The sequence below is a fragment of the Budorcas taxicolor genome, chromosome 1, assembly GCF_023091745.1.
Source record: "Budorcas taxicolor isolate Tak-1 chromosome 1, Takin1.1, whole genome shotgun sequence".
Classification (NCBI taxonomy): Eukaryota; Metazoa; Chordata; class Mammalia; order Artiodactyla; family Bovidae; genus Budorcas; species Budorcas taxicolor.
In genome coordinates this window covers 100,224,305-100,248,221 of record NC_068910.1, presented here as the reverse complement: position 1 = coordinate 100,248,221, position 23,917 = coordinate 100,224,305, and the positions used below count along the sequence as shown (strand labels likewise).

Genomic DNA, 23,917 nt, shown 5'->3' with positions numbered 1-23,917 from the left:
AGGGTTGGTTTTTTGAGCCCTCTCCCTTGACATGCAGATAGCCACCTTCTTCTTGTGTCCTCATGTGGCCTTTTCTCTGGTATCTTTTCTTCTTATGATAACACTGGTCCTACTGGATTAGGGCTCCACCCTCATGACCTCATTTAACCTGTTATCTCTGTAAAGACCCTGTTTCCAAATACAGTCACATTAGGGGTTGGGATTCTACATATGAATTTTAGGTGGACATAATTTAATTAGGTCTACACACATGATGTTTTTCCTCTGCAATCTACAGACTGACACTAAACAAAAGAGCAAAGAAAGCTCTCATTTCCCCATCTTTCAAAACAATCATCAGCCTTATCCTCACTACTTAAACCTTCTCAATTTCCCTGTTTTGGACGTAGTTCCCCTATCTTGCCCAAGACAATGGATTGGTATGAAAACACCGACCAATTATCCTACTATTTCAAAAGAAAATATGCCCTAAATTTAACACTATAGTATTACAAGTGAACTTTTGGAATATAATCCTTTTGCACACTAAAAACTCCCTGAATTCAACTAGGATAAGATGAAATATTAACATAATGATGACGGTCTTCTAAAGTTACAGAAGTACTGAGCTGAGAGAGAAGCCACCATATTGATAAGTTGAATTGTGACTAGGTAATTGACACAGTGTAAAGCAACTGCTGAAAGCACTGACTGTTGGATCTAGAAAGATCTAGAATGTTATCAATATATATTTTTTCATTACTAAGGTCATATAATGAAAAATTTATATTTGGTCTCTGTCTTGAATTCCTGGCATAGAGCTCCCAAAACCCCTGGAATTTCCTGAGTGATAGAGATGTCTTTTGATCTAAGGAAGTGTACCTCTGGAGAGTTCAGGATGGGGCTGCTTACCAGAAAGTCCAAATGCTTGATTAGAAGGTGAGGCCTTTCAACCCCATCCCTCAGGGGAGGGGAGTAGAGCCAGAAACAGGGTTATAAAAACTCTTAAAGAGACTGGAAGAGTTTCCAGGTTGGTGAACATACTGATGTTCTGGGAAGGTAACATGTCCAGAGAGGGCATAGATACTCTGAGCACCACCCCTCACCCCATCCCCCTGCATAGTACCTTGCTTCCATTTAGCTGTTCCTGAGTTGTCTTCTTATAAATAAACTTGTAATACTAAGTACTTTCTTGAGTTCTGAGAATTGTTCTAGTATGTTTTCAAATCTGAAGAGGGAGTTGGGCTGACACTAGTGTTTACAGCCGGTCAGTCAGAAGTACTGGTGGGAATCTAAGACTTGTGACTGGCCTCTTAAATGAAGACAGTTTTGTGGACAGAGCCCTTAACCTGTGGGGTCTGTACTAACTCCAAACAGTTGTTAGGATTGAACTAAAGTGCTGGAGACACCCACTTGGTGTCAGAGAATCAGAATAAAGAATAGATATAGCCATCTTTGTTGAAATACAAGTATTATGACATGATCTTTAATAAAACATAATTTAATCAAAATTGTTTGATTTCACTTTTCTTAATTTTATGTAACTATGTGTACCGTAACTGTCACTGTATATTAGAGAAGGAAAAATAAAGAAAATTAACTACCACATATTTCACAGCCTGTTTTTAATGACCTATTAATATTTAAAGAGTTTTAAGCTATAATCCGAGACCATCTAATGTTACACACTAGACTGTATAAAACAAAACTGTAACACTTTAAAATATATTAAGGTAAGAGAGAAAAGACAGTAAATTTTTTTTTCATATGAGATAATGGGTGTATCCTATGAAACAAATTTTCTTTAAAAACAATTCCTATACTAAACTCATAGTTAATAATTTGGTCTTCAAATAATTCAGAAGGAATAACATAAGAAAGGTTAGGAGACATTCTTAATGTTCTGAAGTCAAAGTTTATTTCCCATTAAATTTATTTCTTAGTAGGTCTGATTTCTTCCTAAGATTACAAGCTCTTTAAGAGCAAGAAGTATATTTTATTTATTTACCTATTTGTATTTACATTTTACTTCTTGTCAACAACTATACCAATATATCTGTTAATTGTAATCTAAGGGAGTACAAACATATATATACCAAAATATGAAAGGATTTATCTTATAGCCATAATTTAACAGGTTCTTTAAAAATATGTAATAAAATTTATCGGTTATCAAGAAAGATGGCTAATATTTTAACAATAAAATCTACTAGTTATCAAGAAAGATGGTTGACAATATAACAATGGCAAAATCTGAGCTATGACAGATTTTATGACATTTTCTACAAAGGAAAAATGGAGTACTGAACTTTCAAACTGTGAAAATGCAGGGATGTGCCTATGGTGTGCTCGCTCTGTTACCACCTGGACATGTCGGAAGGATCCAGGGGCTGCCCCACCCACCATCTTGTCCTCACCCACATCCAGCACAACACTGAGAAAAAGCCACTCAGGCCAGCTCCACCCTGGGCATTAAAGCCTTTCAGGCTCTTCTTATTGAAAAAGTAACACATATGTGTAAGAGTGATAAGATCACTGAGTTAAATTTTGGACTTAAGAAGATACAAACAGACCTAAGGTCGTTCTTTGGTTCCCAGTCAATAAGGTTTATCTGATTACCAAGAAAAGAAAAACAGAGAGCCCAAAAATAAAAAGTGAAATATAAAAGGGTCTCCCATGTGATCTAGCTCACTAGAATTTTCTACTGGGTTTGAGTCCAAGGCCCAACTTGAATCATGGTTGTTATTTCTAGACTCTTCATTTCCATACTGTTTGCACATCTGAGGATTAAAGCAAAAAGTAATTACATGCTGCAAATATGAAAAGTGAAAGTCGCTCAGTCGTGTCCTACTTTTTGCGACCTCATGGACTATACAGTCCATGGAATTCTCTAAGCCAGAATACTGGAGCGGGTTGTCTTTCCCTTCTCCAGGGGATCTTCCCAACCTAGGGATCAAACCCAGGTCTCCTGTATTGCAGGTGGATTCTTTACTTGCTGAGCCACAAGAGAAGCCCAAGAATACTAGAGGGGGTAGCCTAGCCCTTCTCCAGCGAATCTTCCCCATCCAGGAACTGACCCAGGGTCTCCTTGAGCGAAGGGAGGGAGCTCAAGCTTGCAGTCAGGATTACTGTGCCTCAGGAACACTAAGGCACAACTCATACCACTCAGCTGTGTTTAAGCTGGTCTCCTAGACAGCACCGGCTCTACCGTGTACTGGGTTTGCCACTTTACTGTAAGGTCATGATGGACTTTTTAACTTAACATATACCATATTGTCTGCTTTTAAATGTATTTCTTCAGAGAAAAATCATTTTGATTTATGCAACTGTATTGCCTATCCTGAAATCTAACGATCACGTGGATTGAAAAAGGAGCACAAAATGCTTCCACATCCTGCTTTACCATCTCCATGAACTGGCTTTTGGGGATTAAGATCCAAGAGGAAAGCGAGTGTCCTCTTTGCATTTTATGTGCAAGGTCTGCAAGCTAGTATCAGAGGAAATAGTGGCTACTGTGGCACTGGTAGAGTGGGTGAAGGAGTATTAGATAAACTCTGATCATGGCTAGGAACAGAAGAGCTGGGAGCATGAGTTCAGCTAAAGCTGTCATGTGGAGCTCCACAATGAACAATAAATGGGGATGAGGTACTGGCCATGTGAGGATATACCATCTCCTTAGGTTGATGAGGAGAAAAAAAAAAAACAAAACTGCAAAAATGCTACAAACTCAAAGGTTAAGAACTAATAAAGAAATACTAATATTAGAGGTCAGTAACTAGAGAATACTGGCTTTGAAAACCAAATTTACAAAGGCAGAAGGACAATAACAGTGAGAGAGTGGGTGAGAAGAAATCAGAATTTGACATGGAAAGCAAACTTGTTTCTCAGGCTTTGGACATGGTATATCAGAAATCTGAAAGAAAATGTATCACGTAAGTAACCAGTTTTAATACATGGCAAAGAAAAAATAAAAACAAAAAATAAACAAACAACTATGGGAAACAGAAAGGAGAGTCGAGAATCATGCCAACAGCTTTACTCTGTACTTGGTCCAGACAGCCAGGGGTTTGCTTAAAAACCAGGCTGAAGTTGAAAAACTCAGCAGGACTCACTTGAAAGGAAAAGGTGGAACACTAAGAAGAGAACAGGAGTCTAGCCCTGTGGTAGCATAAAAGGAAGCAACAAGGAATGCTTTTCCCCCACCAGGAAAGTCTCAAAAGTAACTCAAGCCCTGAGGAACTCATTGAAATGAATTTGTTCATGATTATTAAAATATCAGTGTTTTCAGGAATTTAAGGAAGTTTTAAGATGTCACCTGTCAGCAGATCTTTGGGTCTCATGTGGGTCTCAAAGACACAGCCTTTAGCATGCTCATCAATAACAGCTTCAGAAAACTGCCAAGGACATTTCTCAGCTTAGATAAGTAAAGGAATGAGTGAAAGATCCTTTGAAAGAACAGTCTCACAGATAAATGGATGGACTTGAAGGTAGAAAATGGTAGCATGAAAAGAAATACCATCCTTTGGTATCATGTTTGGAACGGAGAAATGTAAAGGAAAGACATTTCATACAGAAACATCTGTTCCTGGGCTTCTGAAAGGGCTTCCTACTTTACTGTTCTCTATGCCTAGAAGGCTCAGGTACCCGATCATCACATAACTATTTCTTTCTCAACACTGTGTTTTTCTCTCAAATGCCACATAAGTAGGAAAGTCTTTTCATCACCCAGGTAATCACTTCCCCCACAAACAACAGCAACAAAAACAGCAGTAATGAATTGGGGGGTGTGGGGGTGGACAACTAAGGACATTTGGTATTTCACTCCATATTAAATAATGCTATTGGGAGTTCCCAGGTGGTGCTAGTGGTAAAGAACACGCCTGCAATGCAGGAGACATAAGAGACACAGTTCCAATCCCTGGGTCCGGAAGATCCCCTGGAGGAGTACAAGGCAACCCACTCCAGTATTCTTGCCTGGAGAATCCCATGCACAGAGGAGCCAGGTGGGCTACAGTCCATGGGGTCGCAAAGAGTAGGACACGACTGAGAGACTCACACTGTCACTTTCACTTCTATACACTATTCAATTTTTTGAGAGTCATAATGGCATTGTGGTTATACAGGTGAATATCCTATTCTGGGAAATATTTGCTGGATTGTCACAGTTTCATGAGGTCTATAACTTACCCTAAATAATTCAACAACAAAAACCCACATATGTGTACAAATGTACTTAAAAAGACATACACACATAGGAAGGGAGAGAAAACAAATGTGGCATAATGTTAATAATTGGTACACTGAGGCAATGAGAAAATGGGTATTCACTGAATATTGTCATTTCAGCTTTTCTTTAGATCTGAAATTGTTCCAAAAAAAATAAAGAAGAAAATAAAGTCTCCATTCCTATAAATAAAATGTTGTAATATTTTTGCTCAGAAAAATGCTCAGAAGAGTATTGTGTTTGTGAATTCTTTATTCAATTATTTTTCTTTGGTGTATGAAGAATTTAGAAACCAACCAGAAAGCAAAATTTGAGTTTTTAAATATTCAGGATAATAATCATTCTGGGAACACATACCATGCAAAGAAAGATCTCGGTACTATAGGTAGCACAATGAGAATGTTGTAGTTTATCTGGAAGAAGGCAGGGATATTTCTGAAGGGGATCTAATTTATGTAGATGATAAATTTTACCCCCTCTTGTTAGATTTATCCAACTTAGTCAAAATTTCACAAGTTTTGAACTCTGGAAAAGCAGCATACATAAATAGCACCCAATAAGGCAAAACCCAAGAAGCTTTGTTCCTCTACTGTCATTAACAGTCCTCAAATTATCTCTAAACTTGAACTAAGGTTCAAGGTGGGTGGTGATAATATAGATGTAGACTACAGGATGTTCTGGATATTGGGAACACCACTCTTGGTTAGTAACTGCCACTATTTTGGCGTTTAGTCTCTAAATTCTAAACTGCTGTAGAGTCATTCCCATTTATGCTGAAGACTCTCTGCAACCATCCAAATGTGGAATGTGGAAAAACTTAAGAAAAGCATAATCCAACTTTGGAAGTGTGTGAAGATCTACTTTCATTCAGGAAAATACAAATCAAGATGTTAAAAGAAAAAAGTGGGAGGGGGCACAAGGAGTGAGGTATTTAACATAGTTTGCAAGAGAGTTCCAGAAAAACATCTATTTCTGCTTTATTGACTATACGAAACCCTTTGACTGTGTGGATCACAGTGAACTGTGGAAAATTCTGAAAGAGATGGGAATACCAGACCACCTGACCTCCTCTTGAGAAACCTGTATGCAGGTCAGGAAGCAACAGTTAGAATTGGACATTGAACAACAGACTGGTTCCAAATAGGAAAAGGAGTACATCAAGGCTGTATATTGACACCCTGCTTATTTAACTTCTATGCAGAGTACATCATGAGAAACGCTGGGCTGGAAGAAGCACAAGCTGGAATGAAGATTGCCAGGAGAAATATCAATAACCTCAGATATGCAGATGACACCATCCTTATGGTAAAAAGCAAGAAGAACTAAAGGGCCTCTTGATGAAAGTGAAAGAGGAGAGTGAAAAAGTTGGCTTAAAGCTCAACATTTAGAAAACGAAGATCATGGCATCCGGTCCCATCACTTCATGGCAAATTGATGGGGAAACAGTGGAAACAGTGTCAGACTTTATTTTTCTGGGCTCCAAAATCACTGCAGATGGTGACTGCAGCCATGAAATTAAAAGACGCTTACACCTTGAAAGGAAAGTTAGGACCAACCCAGACAGCATATTAAAAAGAAGAGACATCATTTTGTCAACAAAGGTCTATCTAGTCACGGCTATGGTTTTTCCTGTGGTCATGTATGGATGTGAGAGTTGGACTATAAAAAAACCTGAGCACCAAAGAATTGATGGTTTTGAACTGTGGTGTTGGAGAAGACTCTTGAGAGTCCCCTGGACTGCAAGGAGATCCAACCAGTCTATCCTAAAGGAGATCAGTCCTGAGTGTTCATTGGAAGGACTGATGTTGAAGCTGAAACTCCAATACTCTGGCCACCTGATGCGGAGAGCTGACTCATTTGAAAAGACCCTGAAGCTGGGAAAGATTGAAGGCAGGAGGAGAAGGGGATGAGAAAGGATGCGATGGCTGGATGGCATCACCGACTCGATGGACATGGGTTTGGGTGGACTCCGGGAGTTGGTGATGGACAGGGAGGCCTGGCGTGCTGCGGTTCATGGGGTCACAGAGTCGGATACAACTGAGCGACTGAATTGAACTGAAATGAGGTGGCACTGAAGAATTTCTAGAAAAAGAAAAAAACCTGTTCAAATTAGCTACAGGAAGAAAAAATGAGAACTCTACACATAAACGTATCATAACTAAAAATACATCAGAGTGAGAAAGAGTATGGTAAATACAGATGAATATGAGAAGAGTTCTTAGGGAAATGACATGGCTAGTAAGCAAGACAAGGAACAGATCAAGCATGGCACTCACTTGATCCTTTCATGCTAGTGACTCAATAAATGGATTTATAGTGAGGAGTAGCATAGTCAGATTTGGATTTCATATATATATATATATCAATCACACAGGCAACTTTACAGATGAATGATTTAAAGGCTATGAAGCTACAAGAAGGAAACACAGAAAAGTGATGTAAAAAAGTTTAAGATAAATGGGACCTGAATGAGAAAAAGAAAGCTCATATGTGACAAACATTTAAGAGACAAAAGGAGGACTTGGTAATTAATTAAAGGTAGAGGGCAAAATCAAGGACTGCTACACATTGGAAGAGGAAAACCCAGGAAAAGAACTGACTTGAAAAAGATGGTGATGAATCTTTTTTGGGACCTCTTTTAATCTGAGGTACTCTGGGACATCAAGGTGGAGATACTTAGCAAACTATTAGATACAATGATCCGAAACTCAGAAAAATATATCTAAAGATACACAATTGGGATCCATCAGCACTCAGGTTATAACTAAAATAAGAGTTTAGATAAGATCACGTAGGGAGAAAATGTATGGTTAGAATAATGGCAATCCAAGAGGGAACCAAGAAAAACACTAACATTTAAAGGCAAGGTTAAAATAAGAAAGGAAGGAAGAAAGAAAAGAAAAACATAAAAGGAAAAGGAGTAGTCAGAAGAATCTGTGGAAAATGAAGACAGTGTTATGTTATGCAAACCAAAAAAGAATTTCAAGGAAGAAATTATATCAAAATCAAATGCAAAACATAGCCCAAGAGATGATCACTAAAAATGGGATTCAGTGATCTAGAAGTCACTGATGATCTTAGCAAGATCTCATTTATTACATGAGATATAAGTCAAACTGCTGTACAATGGCAGGTGGGCAGGGCGGGGACATCAGAGAAGTAGAGAAGTGGGGATAGGAGACATCACCAGTCCTCTGAAAGATTTCGATGAAGAGTAAAATGAGTTGGAAAATACTTCCTAAGAAAACACTGGGTTAAGGGAAAATATTTCCTCTAAGAAAATTTTGCCTTATAGACAAAAGGTATGCCTTACATGGTATCTACCAAATGCTGAGAAGTCCATGTACTTAGCAAGAAACGCAAAATTAAATTGTGCCACAGGCTTTTCAGTAAGAAATAAATAACAATGATAATGCTCAAAGAGAGGAGGTTATGACTCTGTCACTTAGTAGCTGAGTGATCCTGGGCAAGTTACTTAGTCCTTTGCTTCTCAGTTTCCTCATCTATAAAAGGGAGATTACAATAGTGCTTATAGGTTTTGTAAGAATTAAATAAGATACAATATGCTAACACAGTGGCTGGCTTAGACTGCTGCTAAGTCGCTTCAGTCGTGTCCGACTCTGTGCGATCCCATTGATGGCAGCCCACCAGGCTCCCCCGTGCCTGGGATTCTCCAGGCAAGAACACTGGAGTGGGTTGCCATTTCCTTCTCCAATGCATGAAAGTGAAAAGTGAAAGTGAAGTCGCTCAGTCGTGTCCGACTCTTAGTGACCCCATGGACTGCAGCCTACCAGGCTCCTCCATCCATGGGATTTTCCAGGCAAGAGTACTGGAGTGGGGTGCCATTGCCTTCTCCGGCTGGCTTAGACTAGCACCTCAAATTTGTCTTTGTTGAGGATAACAGACAAAAAATATATAGTGCTTAAAGAGCTTTACTTTTTAACAGGCATATTTAGCTGTGCATTCACAAGTCCTCATGGCATCTTGACTTACAGGTTCATAATTAGATTTACAAAATAGGTCACCATTAGTCCACTTAGGGAAAAAATACAAAAGGAAAACAAAACAAAAACACATATGCATGTATATGTGTATATATATATATATATATGTACATATATATACAAAAGTCGTTTCAGTTGTGTCCGACTCTTCATGACCCTATGGGCCACAGTCCGCCAGACTCCTCAGCTGATGGAGTCTCTCCAGGCAAGAATACCGGAGTGGGCTGCCATGACCTCTTCCAGATGATCTTCCCGACCCAGGGATGGAACCCACATCTCTCACGTCTTCTGCATTGCAGGCGGATTCTTTACTGCTGAGCTACTGGGAAAGGCCTATATAACGTGTCTGTGCATGTGCGTGTATACATACATATATATCTCTTAGAAATCAGTATAAGGAAAAGCAAGTAGTCAACTGTAATTTCAAATTCAAAAGAATCTTTCTCTTCCTTAGCACTGAGCTACAATTCTCATTAATTTCTGTAACAAAGTATACACTGCAGAGACTTGTTCATCTTTGTGTCAAAAATGAATTAAACATAACTCTGAATAGTAATAAATGCTGTAATGTTTTCTCCCTTTTTAATTTACATATGCAGTATTCTTTAATGATATAGTATGCAACTCTTCTAGCCAATCCAAAGAGACAAGAAAGATTCAATTATTCTCCAGCTCTATAAGCAGTTACATATTTTTCTTATATATCAGAATTTCATTACTGCTGAAACAGGTAAAAAGACAGCATACAGTAAAAGATCTTATGATCAATAATCAACGAGTCTGAGGATCTGGCAGACATGCATAAGAATACATTCACTTTCAAAATATATAGCCTCATTATTGCTAAGATGAATGCTGTCACCTTTTAAACAAAACATCTTTCTTTTTTTTCTGAGAAAATAAAGAATAAAAGCATCAGCAAATCTCCAGATCAAAGTAACAAAAGTACAGATCTACAATTAAGATGTCATTAATTGATCTCAACTGACATGATAATTTAAGAAAACATCAAGTATGCAGTTTGCTGGTTATAGTACAAGGTACATAATGGCCAAATTTATATTCAGAAATTTCACACTCAGATCTTTAAGTCAGTAGTATAGTTCCTTCCAAAAGTCCTTAAGATCTTTTTCTCGCAAGTAAGTCTATTCAGCAAAAACATCATTTCTTGGATGAATTAACCCAGCTGCAAATAAGTATACAGCTAAACACCCTCACAGCACATCTTCATTGTCTTTTTTTTTTCCTGCTCTATACTTCAAGTACAATAGTCACTGGATTGCCAAAAGCACCAGGAAGCAGAGCACTGAGAATATAGAACTGATTTTTATGTCTTTGTAATTTGACAGACATCAAGCAATTAGAGCTAGGATGTTTGGCTTTTAATGTTAATTAAAAAAAATTAATTTGTAATATCATAGTAAGAAGATGCAACCCTTTCCCTCTGTTTACTAAATTCTCACTCTATGAGACTTAACCAAAAAATAAATACACCTTTCCCCACCCCCCCCCCACCTGGAGTACTATACAATAATTGAAAACCATAATGTTGTTACTGAACACTGAAAAAATAAAGTGTCATGTTAAAGATTAACATTCTCAGGTAAAATACACATAAAACTCATTTCACATAATTGTATTACTTCCTATCCAAACTTGATAGTTATTGCAAATATTGTAAGTGGTATTTCTCAGTTAATAAAAAGTCAATTTCATCCATTCAGAATAACCAAAAATTATTTTATGTATCACACAGTATTATGCTGTGTGACAAATTAGGGGTAAAAAGACATGTGCTGAAGTAAAAGGTAGTGTGGAGGGTAAAGATGCTATCTCTGTCATCCTCCAAAAAATAATTGTGGCAGCACTGGAACAGTCAATACAAAGGAATGAAGGAGTTACCCCACGTCTGGATTGAGCACCCTGTTTGTACCAATCACTGTCTAGCTACCACTGCTCCTTTTGTGGCAGTTAGACCCTTACAAAGAAGTGATTCTTTGATTGAATCAGCAACAACCTAGACTCAACATGTAATGTGAAACACGATTTCTAAATAACTTGAATGAATTTGATTCCTGGTAAAGTCAATGAAAACATCAAGGCTAATTAAACAGCTATATAAGCATATATGACACTCACTGCTTACAGACACCAATTTGTATATTCCTGTATTCACTTTTTCCCCTTAAAATGACATTGAGTTAAATGTCCGAAGCAATGCACGCATATTCAAACACAAGCGTCTACGCAGATAATGCAAACCACATTTCTTACTTTAGATAGCAAGGTATTTATACGAGACAGAAGTCAACTATGAAAAGTAAATCCAGGTACCTCCCTTGGATTTCTCTTTTCCTACTGGTGTCAGTCTAGAAGCATTTATTTCACATCTCTGTTGATGGTGTGTTCCCAGGGCAAGACAGGTCCAGACCCAAGTTCTTTTGGTAACTGGAGCCTATTACACCCTCCCCCCACGTCAACACGGGGTTCCGGTTTGGATGCTCCGAAGTAGTACAGCTCCAAACTGAAGGAGCAGTAAACACGCAGAGGAAATCAACAAGAAATTCATCAAATCACTAAGTCTAATGACACTCAAGGGTCAACCGCATCCTGCCTCCAGGAAATGCTCAGGATACAGCTGAAGGAGAAACCTGGGGACGGGGCGGGGCTGTTAAGGATTGTGTTATCAGACAGAGGAAGCCAGACTGCCCAGGTGAGACTGAGGTAGGGCGAGTCCGAAGAGACAGGGAAGTGGAAAAGTGACGCACGAAGGCGGTCACCTGTGGGGCCACTTGATCCAGCCCCGCCCCCAGGGACAGCAACAAGAGTCAAGGCCGGAAGTCCCCCAAATAAGCCTGCGAAACGCAGAGCTAGGCCTTTTCGGCCAGGCACGGAACTCACCATCCACGGTTTTCTTCTTGAAGAGGGACGCCATGGTCAGGAACCGCACCCGGGCAGCCCGGCTCGGCCCGATCCGGCCCGCGAGTGAGAAAGAACAAGGAGGGACAGGACAGACTCTCGAAAGGTTCGGGATGGCGGAGCGGATGGGCAATTGAAGAGGGCGGGGTCTGCAGTCAGGACCCGCGGAGAGTGGGTATCCACGAAGCCTACCGCAGCCGAGTTGCCCGGAGCTCAGGTGACCGCGAACTAAGACACTTTTTGGAGAAGTCACTTCTAGGCGGCGCCTGCGCGGTTTGCGCATGCGCCTGCGCACTGCGCCGCCTGAAGCCGCGGCCGCTGCCCTCACTTCAGCGGCTGCCCACTCTCCAGCTTGCCGGGGTCCTGGCGCCGGGAGTGATGCGCCGCTAGCGGTGTTAGCAGTACTTGGGGGATCGCGGGCGGGGTCAGGTGGCTTCTCGGTCCGGGTTCCACGCTGAATGCGGACAGAGATGATCCTTAGCGCTCTCCGTGCCCAAAAGAAGCTGGAAGTAGGGGTCCCCAGAGCCCTAGGACAAGCGTGGGTCGTCTTGGAACCAGTTGATTTATGACCATGCCCTTGCTGTCTGTATTAAGCCTTTTATAAGTGCAGGGGCTGATGATAATGCTGAGATCCGTGCCCTGGTGGTGTTTGTCTTGGGAGTTTTCCGCGGTGAGTGGCTCAGCAATCTCCCCGACGCCCACCCGCGCAGCCTCTGCGGACCCAAGGCGCTCACTGCGGCCCTGGGCCCGGGGCTCCCATTACCCGGTGTGGGTCTCCAGGGATCCGGTTTCTAGGCTTGGAAGTGGCCGGGAGAAGGGTGGGGAGCAACTTTCTTAATGCAACGTTTTTTATTTAGTGCTCTTGACTGGAAACAAGAAAAAAGAAATCCACACACATTTGTTGTACACCGGCTTAAATGTCTCCAACTCTGTTTTTTAATATCTGTTTCTTGCAGTTGCTCAAGAAAAATATATAGCTACACGGTGAACCTATTAGAATGTTACATACCTGTATATTGGTGTTCACTGTGGAACAAAAGCTTTATATTATGTACAAGGAAAAGCATAAAGAATTATTTAAAGAATCCTGTGTATAAGCGTAAATATGGGAAATATTATTTTTGGATCAAGATCTTAAAATTCATTGTTCATTTTTGTGTGTGTATGTATGTTTCCCTCTCCCTCCCTCCCTCCTTACCCCGCTTTTACTCTCTGTGTGTTTGTATTTGTACGCATCTCTGTTTAATATATTACTTTGCTATTTATAATTTTAATTTTGCATTGAACTCTTTTCCTCCCAGTCTGTTAGTGCTTTAAGCAACACTGCCTTCCACAGGATGAAAATAATAGTATTTTTTCCCCAAAGATGTGATTTCTGACAGGAAGACACCTCAATAACAGTATCAGTATTATCAATCACCTCTGGTTTTATGAATTATGTCTCAAGGATTTTTAAGTATTTGAGGTAGTCAGATTTCCCCTCCTCGTTTATCCCCCTCTAGAGACATCAATGGCACCCCACTCCAGTACTCTTGCCTGGAAAATCCCATGGATGGAGGAGCCTGGTAGGCTGCATTCCATGGGGTCCCTAAGAGTCTGACACAACTGAGCGACTTTTTTCACTTTTCACTTTCATGCATTGGAGAAGGAAATGGCAGCCCACTCCAGTATTCTTGCCTGGAGAATCCCAGGGATGGGGGAGCCTGGTGGGTTGCCATCTATGGGGTCGCATAGAATCTGACAGGATTGAAGCGACTTAGCAGCAGCAGCAGCAGAGACATCAAAGCCCTCAGGGCTAACTGTTCTTCCTGCCGTTGCTACTGAAATTTAGCTGAGAATCTGCTCAGGAAAACTTTCTTTTCTCAGGAAAAGTATAATCCTCTTACTCCTCAGGTTATTTGAGATATTGTGGGAAGGTGAAAAAGTAAAGAAATGGAAAAAAAGGTAAGCAGGACACAGTCTGTGCGCCCAAGGCCTGGCCTTTCCTGGAGTAAGCTCTGTGGCAAAGAGGCAGTTTACCCTAGCTGCCTGTTGTAATGAATGGCACTGAGTAGTGCTTGAATGCCTGAGAGGCAATAAGCTGTTCTGTGTGTAGTGATCCTGTTCTTCCCTGCTGCAGTCACCCTTGTTTTATTACTCCTACACAATCCCCCCCACTGACCCAATTGTAACAGTTGGGAAAATGCCAAAATACTTAGCAGCAACCATATGGAAGACCTTCCAAAAGTGCACAGCAGGAGCTCAAGATGGGGCTTCATCATTACAATAAAGACAAAATAGAGATGTGTAGTATTTAAACCCAGCACTGGAATAGCGTCATTCTTCCCTAATTTGAAGCAGGCTGATAGCTGGATAAGCAAAGTGGAATCTATTCTGATTCATTGGTGTCCAAACTGTACCTGTTTATATTTTATGGATCACTCAGAGAAGGAAATGGCAACCCCCTCCAGTATTCTTGCCTGGAGAATCCCATGGACACAGGAGCCTGGCAGGCTACAGTCCATGGGGCCGCAAGAGTCAGACACAACTTTAGAGACTGAACTACCACCTCCACCTTATTAAAGGCCATGTACACTTAATATAACTGAGATTTAGGACACCGAGGAGTCATAGGGGCTTCCCTGATAGCTCAGTTGGTAAAGAATCCTCCTGCAGTGCGGGAGACTTCAGTTCGATTCCTGGGTGGGGAAGAACCACTGGAGAAGGGACAGGCTACCCACTCCAGTATTCTTAGGCTTCCCTTGTGGCTCAGCTGGTAAAGAACCGCCTGCAAGGCAGGAGACCTGGGTTTGATCCCTGGTTTGGGAAGATCCTCTGGAGAAGGGAAAGGCTACCCATTCCCAGTATTCTGGCCTGGAGAATTCCATGAACCGTACAGTCCATGGGGTTGCAAAGAGTGGGACACAACTAAGAGACTTTCACTTTCAAGGAGTCATAATGTAGAACACTATGGTATTTTTCATTTCTTTAAAACCAGCATTATCACTTACAAACTCACTGAATCCAAAAGAAACGTGTATAAGCGTGAAAGTGAATTCGCTCAGTTGTGTCCAACTCTTTGCGACCCCATAGACTGTAGCCTACCAGGCTCCTCTGTCCTTGGGATTTTCCAGGCAATAGTACTGGAGTGGATTGCCATTTCCTTCTCCAGAGGATCTTCCCGACCCAGGGGTCAAACCCAGGTCTCCTGAATTGTAGACAGACGCTTTACTGTCTAAGCCACCAGGGAAGTATAAGCATAGTGGACAGATAAAACTTTCTAATGTTATTTTTAAATCTTAAGAAATAATGATTTAATATCCTATGATGATTATGACACAAGACTAGTCTTCCAAATTATTCATTGAAAAATATTTGTTGTATTCCTAATGACACATACCATGTGTGTTGGGGACATACTATGAAGAAACAAACCGTTCCTCCACCATTTTCTCTTACCCACCTTCCTACCAGGGTTTTCATCTCTTATCATTCACTTATTACACTCTAACTCCAACTCCCATGTGTGGGATTTTTTTTCCACACCAAGCAGTTCTCCAACACCATCTGGGTGTCCTACAATTCAACTCAGTTCCAACAATTCCAACACTGTTTACTCAGAGATAGCATCAGATCCCGAAAGATTCCACCACCACCAACCTCCCCCCCCCCGCCCCCCGCTTAGGTGCCAGTTGCAAGTCCAGATTGTTAAATGTGCCTCTAACCAACCAGCTATAAACTTGATGTTCCTATAACCCACCCACCCCCACCTTTGAATGCGTGCTAAGTTGCTTCAGTAATGTCCAACTCTGCAACTCTATGGACTGTAGCCCACCGGGCTCCTCTATCCATGGGATTCTCCAGGCAAGAATACTGGAGTGGGTTGCCATCTCTTCCTCCAGGGGATCGTCCCACCCCAGGGATCAGACCCACATCTCTTACATCTCCTATATTGGTAGGCAGGTTCTTTGCCACTATGGCTACCTAGGAAGCACCCCCTTTGGGTTTAGTTAATTTGTTAGATTATCTCAACAGAACTCAGGAAACCAGTTTACTCACTAGACCAGTGGTCTCCAACCTTTTGGCACCAAGGACAAATTTCGTGGAAGACAGATTTTCCACACACCTGGCAGGCAGGGAGGGGGTTTGAGATGATTCAAGCATATTATATTTATTGGGCACTTTATTTCCAATCTAATGCTGCTGCTGATTTGACAGGAGGTCCCAGCCAACCTCCCCAGAGAATGGGGACACCTGCATTAGACTACCAGCTTATTACAAAGGATATTAAAGGATATGAATCAACAGTCAGATGAAGGGATACCTAGGGCCAAGTTCTGAATGAAGGCTCTTCTGTCCCCATGGAGTTTTGAGCCCAAACAAGGTGGCATGTGGATGTGTTCTGGCTCACCAACCTGGAAGTTTCCTAAACCCCGACCTTTTGGATTTTTAATACCTTATAAGGCAGGACTGTTAAATCACTGATCAGTGATGACTGAACTAAATTTCCAGCCCCTCTTCCCTCTCCAGAGGTTGGAGGAAGGAGACTCAAAATTCCAACCCTCTAACACATGGCTCGTTCCTCTCATGAACAGCCCCCATCCTTAGAAGCTTTACAAAAGTCACTTTATTATCATAAACTTGGTGTGTTTGAAAGGGGTTTGTTATGAATGTCAACACATATTTATTGCTTTTATCACATGAATTTTCAAGGATTTTAGGAGCTTTATGTCAGAAATGAAGACCAAATATGTATTTCTTTTTATACATGACGATAGCATACGTGTCCATCACAGGACAAGCTTTGGCTCAGTATAAATAAAAGAGCAGAACTTTTCGAAAACAGGATGTGTGCTAGATGAGATAGTGAGCGTTTTGTCACAGAAGTGCTCAAGCAGGAGCAAGCTGTGGTAGAAAGAATTCTTTTGAAGAATCAAAGGCTTGATTGGAAGGTTTCTAAATTTCTTTTAAATTTTGAAATTCTTTTATGAATAAAATATAGCTCAGGCCAAGTATCTTGGGATAGGGTGTACCATTCCCTAATAGTAATGCCACCAAATCTTATTGGCTTCACCTTTAAAGATATGGTAAAGCCAGAGGATAATCATATTTTATGGTTTTTGAATCATCCTGATTCAGGTAACCTTTACTTTCCTCCAGATCATAACCATCTATGTAATTGCTATTTCCCTGCTTTCATCTTCACCTCACTCTTCTTTTATATCAGAATAGTATCAAAAGGACCACTTTTAGTCCTGTCAGAATGTGAATCAGGGCAGAGCATGCTATTCTATTTCTCAGAAGGAGATCAACATAATCTCAATACTTATGTCTGGACCACACACCCACACACACACACACACAACTGTTCCACATTGAACTTCTGTTATTTTATCATATGTCCAAACTTTTACCATCCATATTGCTTTCCTATTCATTTCTCTTCATTGTGCATCACCCACGTGGGACATAATTATTTACATGCGATCCTAAAATTATGCTATTTGTTATCTACATGGAATTTCTGATAGAACTCCCTTTAATTATATTACTGTTTTTGAATTACATCAAAATTTTAGTCACGTAAAAGTTTTAGTGTTTTTTAAAAATATAAATTCCTATTCAGTCTTCCCATCCTGTTCTTGATTATGGATAATTGTAGCCCAAATATAAAAGTTATCATGCATCACTGGAGACATTCATTCATGTTTGTATTGATTCACTTATAAGTACTTTAGAAACTTAGGGCAGAAAGAGTTGTTGGTAAAATCCAAAAATTTCCTTTTCTTAAAACACATAACAGTTAAGAGAGAAATCAAAAGGCTTTTCAAAGCTGTACAGCTAGCAAGGTGTCGAGTCAGAATATGTGGGGACAGACTCCTTTGCTGAGTTCATGCTTCATAGTCAATTATGTTGGCTCTTGTTTGTCAGTTACCATGTGACTGTGAATGGGTAGGTTGTGTGTACTCAGGGGCCAGGACAGCAGAGTGTGGGCTGTCTAAGGTTGCTATTTCCCACATTTGCTCACAGAGGAACCCAAGGTTTGATTTCAAGGAAAGGTACGTTGGAGAAGGACCTGTTTTACCTTCATTTCCTGGCTCCCATCTCTTGTCAGGGCTCAATATCTATACATGGATCCCCCTCTCTCAGCTTCTCCAGATTCAAAACAGAGAGGCATCACTTATTCCATCTGACTAAATAAAGGTCAAACACTCAAATGGCATTATCTCAAACACATGTATATCCATTTCAAGCCAAATAATGTATGCAACATTTATGCAACAAATAATGTGTGCAAACTAAATGCAACATTTTCCCACATTTTTGGCATGTTCACCATGTTTTTGCATTAAAATTTCAAATATTCCCTGTAATTTCTGCCTCCATGCTTTTATAGTTCCAGAAATTCACCTCATTTTTCTCTTTGTCAAATCTTGCTTTATAAAATATCTGCTATAAAAAATGAGTTGGACAAGTCAGACATTTAGTCAATGAAAAGCTAAATGAGTACCCTAAATGTGTATGGCTGCACATCATTGGTTTTATAGTCGCAAAGTGTTCTTGTGTTATTTGGAATATGTAACAGTGTTATCTTTTTTGAAAAATAAACTAAACTTTGCCCTGAATTTCTCAGTGTTAATAGGAGTTGCACATGAGTAAATCAAGACTGAATTTGTGCCCCCTGGCACAACACAGCATATGTGTATATTTGCTCTTCAATCCAATAAGAGCACTAGAGTACAGAACTGCTACCATACAAATAGAAATGAACTTCAACATGGGGGTAATGGATTTGCTTCTTCAATAAAATAAACCTTAATAGCTATCTCACTTTGTATTTCACATGAATAGAAATTAAGAAAGGCTCTGGATATTAGATCTTGGTAAATTAGTAAGTATGAATAATTTACTAAAACAATGACATTGAACTTTCTATACAAATAAGTTGACCTTTTAAAGTAGTACTCATTTCAAGCTACATTTATGTGGCTTTCTTGTCATTGCTTATTCAGTAACAAACAGTGAAGGAACACATGTGCTATGAAATATATAGTGCTACTTAGTAACTCTGAAAGTCGCTCAGTCACGTCTTGTGACTCCATGGACTATACAGTCCATGGAATTCTCTAGGCTAGAATGCTGGAGTGGGTAGCCTTTCCCTTCTCCAGGGGATCTTCCCAAACTAGGGATTGAACCCAGGTCTCCCTCATTGCAGGTGGATTCTTCACTAGCTGAATCACAAGGGAAGTAACTCTGAGGGATCTAAAAATGAGTTAGACATGAAGATTGTTCTAGAGAACTTAAAAGTTTATTAAAATTACTAGTGGTATGTCAAGAATTAAACAATTTAAAAAGATAAATATACCCCTGGCTTTCCTGGTTGCTCAATGGTAAAGAATCCACCTGTCAATGCAGGGGGTGTGGGTTTGATCCCTGGGTCAGGAAGATACCCTGGAGAAGGAAATGGCAATCCACTCCAGTATTCTTGCCTGGGAAATCCCATAGACAGAGGAGCCTCGCAGGCTACAGTCCGTGGGGTCGCAAAACAGCTGGACATGACGTGAGCATTCACACATGCACTCAAGAATTAAATGTCACAATATAGGGTCTCTCGAGGCCACTAACAAAATTGCATCTTTAATTGAAGGTATGACTATAAATTTTAAGTTTGGAGATCTTTCAGATAGTTGGGCTATAATTAATGTATTGTATTTAGAGATATAACCTCATTTTTAAACCTCATTTTAAGCCTCATTTTTTCTTAAATATGTTATACTCAAAAAATTGGCTCAGAATCTCAAAGATGCCCAAGAGTAGATGAAAAATTAAAATAATTTTGAAAATAATTTTAGTCATTTTTGGTGCAAAAAATGTAAGAGTGTCTAAAGTTCATAAACTGGACCTTGTTGATAGATACAATTGCAGTGATAAGTAATATCTATGTACAATGTTCATATGCTGGAGGACTGCTGTATCACATTTTCAGGGTTTAATATGAGAATTTCATATCTTCTCTCTGTACTTTATATGTGAAAATTACAATTTAGGCTACAAACTAGTCTTTTCAAAACATATAATTAAAAATTTAGCATTTCTATATTTTAAAAATTTAGACAATCACTCAGAAGAGATCTGGGCATTCAGTTTATTGAAATCTTGTTAATATGTATTTAGACTCAGTTGTGGAATTCTTTCTAGCTGAATCTAACTTTTTACATGGTCTTTACAATAGTACAAACAACAATCATATTTAGTGATTATCTGCTCCATGTACAGCATAAAGAAGTATAAAGAAATATTAGATAAATTAATTGCCAAATTAAGAATAACATATTTTAGTGATGACAAGTAACCCTACAAGAAAAGTAATTGTATTAGGAGGGTTAAATTTGTAATCAAGAATAGAAAGTTGATTTCACATATCAGAACAGTCTTCATAGTTTAAAACCATTTTTATGATAACAGCTATTGCATTTGGAGATGTGGGGAGTCTAAGTACAAGTCTGAGATCAGCTGGAATAGGATATGACTTATAAAGAAGGCTGTACAGAAGTTGTTTACTCCCAACTTTTCCCTTGAATGGCTACCCTTGACTTTATTACCAGAAGGATGCTGTATGCGTTTCCTACTGCTGCTGTTACAAATTATCACAACCTTAGTGACTTAAATGTAATATTTTAATTATTGAGCCTGGGAATCTAAAATGGGTCTTAATGGACTAAAATGAAGGTTTCATCAGGGATGTATTCCTTGTAGAGGCTGCCTGAATTCTTTGGGCCCTTGCTCCTTTCTTCATCTTCAAGTCTTGTAGGTTAGCATATTCAAATCTGTCTCTGCCACTGTCTTCTAACCTTCTTCTACATGGAAGGTAACTTGTGATTACATTGGATGCAGTCAGACACTCAAGGAAAATTTCCTTGTTTTAAAGTCAGCTGATTAGCAACTTGAATTCCATCTAGACACTAATTTCCTTCTGTCATGTAACAAAGCATATTCATATGTTTCAGGCTTTAGGAGGCAAACATCTTTGAGGAATAGCATTCTGCCTGCCAGAAATGAGGCTATGTTTTTATAAAAAGCATGAATCATTGGGCTGCATAGCATTCTTTGGGATATTTGAGTTGTAGATTGTTTCCCCAGTGGTTTGCAACACCACCCATGTGGTTCTAAAGAGCACTGTTGACCCCACTGACATGAATAGACTGCTCTTTTCTACTACTATACATCATAGTCAGATGTGTTCAAAATATTAACCTATCCTATTTTCATTTTTGTGGGAGTATTCCTGATGCTTTCTCACATCAGCTGTAGCAGATTTCTGTGAAAGGGAGTAAAGATCTTTGGACAAAGGTCTTTTGTCCAAAAGATCAGGATCTTTTTTGTCCAAAAGATCAGGATCCATCAGGATGGAATTTTTCCATCCTGACATGGAATTTTTCATTGAAACAGACTTGGCTTAATGTTTTGTTCTAAATTCTTTCTTATGGATATAGTACATTTGTATTTAATGACAGTTTTATTTAATTGATATTTAATTTTGGACTCAAGCTGCATTCATAGTGCTCACAATCAACATATTTAAATGTTTAGATGACTGTCTTCCTTTTTCTTTTATCCTCCACATGTTTGACAACTAAGTTTTCAATAAACTTTATATCAAGTCAACCATATTCAACCATCATTTAGCATATAATTTAAGTACTTTTCAAAAATGCGTATTGGATTAATGCCACTCAATTTTTTTGTAAGAAATAAGTACATTTCCTGGAGGAGGAAATGGCAACCCACTCCAGTATTCTTGCCTAGAAAGTGCCATGGACAGAGGAACCTGATGAGCTCCATGATGAGTCCATGTGATCACAGAGTTAGACATGACTGAGATACTGAGCACAGACCAGAACGCTCAATAATTTATTCAGTCATTTATTTCTTCATTTTTTCATTCACTTATGCTAGAATTTTAGAGGTGAAGGGAATTTTAAAAGTTATCTATTACAAGCTCTTCATTTTACAAATAGATATCATGACCTTTAACAAAGAATTGCCGAAGCTCACTGTCAGTCAGTGGGAGGTCTACAAGGAACCCCAGTGACTCAGGTCTCAAGTCAGTGCTTGTCCTGTCCTATAGATCTGTCTTAATAAAGAAGCAAATAATAAAGAAGAATAAAGAAAGGATGTGGAAGGCAGGCTCTGAGAAATGTGCAGGCATTGAGTCATTTTGGTTTATGAAGAAATGATGATATGTTCCTACCACTTTCAGTGCCCAGGATATAATTCATGTAGCTCATTGAGGTCAGTTGTGTAAATATGAGAGGTCAGTCCTTTGGGTAAACTCCCCATTCTCTTGGATACATTTCAGGATACATTTGAGCTAGGAAATGTTTTCTTTCAACAAGTGATTTCTGCCATCAATATGGAGATTCAGAATGCTAATATTTTTATAAGTATATTCTGATTTTAATGAAGATAGAAAGTTATTTTAGGTCAGAAGCATTAATGGAAAAGCCAAACTCAGCCCCTGAAAGGAATGATCCAGAAAAGAGTTTGGGAACATGAGGGTGGGATTGGAACATGAGGGTGGGAAGCCTTTATCCAAAATCTGCTAGAGAATTTAGAAAGTGATGAAGGCAGTTCTTGTGAACAAGTCAGAATATACACATGCACTCAGCTCATCATTCAGTTCTAAACCATTAGAAACAGTTCTTAAGTCTCACAGTCCACTCAAATTCAGTGTAAGGTTATTCAGGTTAGAATGGTGAAATAGAGACTGACAGAAAATACTAGTATTTCTTTGGGACACATTCTGCATTTAAGAAGCAAAAGGCACAAAAATAGACAGGGCAAGCATTTTACCTAAATTAAAATCATGAAGATGCAGTATCTTCCAGAATATGATTTAAAAATTGAAAAATAAATTACAAAAAATTTTATGGTAAAATAATGCTTAATGACAAGGCTTTCCAAAATTGAGTCAGAAATGTTGGTGAGATAAGTCATATGAATACAAGTATAAATTATGGTCAACCGTCATTTTAGTAATATCTGATGTTACAAAAGTGGGCGGTTGCTTTTTCTACGTTTTGCACATAGCGCATTACGTAGAAAAGCAGATCTAAGCACAGAGATCTGCTACCAAGGGAGGGTGGGGACTTTCTCCTTGGGGGTCATAAATATAGTTTTCCATCTGCTGGAAACTGTTTAGGTGAAACATGCCTGAAGTCAGGGCCTGGATCAGATGATCTCTGGGGGTCTCTTCCAGCCTTTTGAGTCTTTGAGAGAAATTTCTAATCAGCATGTTAATGACTACTTTAAATTTGTATTCTGGTTTCCTTGAAGATAATTACCAGAAACACTAAGCAGAGAATAGCATTTCTAAATGCCTGTTTAAAAGACAAAGAGAAAGAAGAAAGAAAGAAAAAAAAGATTCTGTTTAAAAAGAAAAAAAAAAAAATAGAGGTAAGAAAATGTGACCCACTCGATATCAGAGAAGGAAATTACCTGAGAAGATGGTATGGTTCGGCGGTCTTGGTAACGTCTGAGAAAGTCCAAGGATGCTGGGTCTTTTCCTTGTTCTTAGATGTCTTGCTGTGTGACACAGGGCAAGTCACTTGACCTTAGTTTCTTCATCTGAAAATGCAAGACCCCAGGAGTTGTGCTTGATTACCTGACTAATATCAAGGTACAGGAACTAAATGAAGAATGGAATTTCATTTTGGGCTTCATCACTGCTGCAGCGATGACAGATGGGGATCCCGTGAATTAGGTTACCCCTCTGCTTCATTAACTAACAGGAAAAAAAGTCTCAGCAACA

General features: G+C 39.4%; 1 protein-coding gene across 1 annotated transcript in view; it reads right to left on the bottom strand.

Annotated features, from left to right (window-relative positions):
* Window positions 1–12,338, bottom strand: part of CHMP2B (charged multivesicular body protein 2B) — a 30,226-nt gene extending 17,888 nt beyond the window's left edge. Inside the window, exon 1 of the mRNA XM_052646424.1 lies at window positions 12,109–12,338. Coding sequence (XP_052502384.1) covers window positions 12,109–12,142 — 34 coding nt within the window. The 5' untranslated portion in view covers window positions 12,143–12,338. The remainder of the gene's footprint in view (window positions 1–12,108) is intronic.
* Between the last annotated feature and the right edge of the window lie 11,579 nt (window positions 12,339–23,917).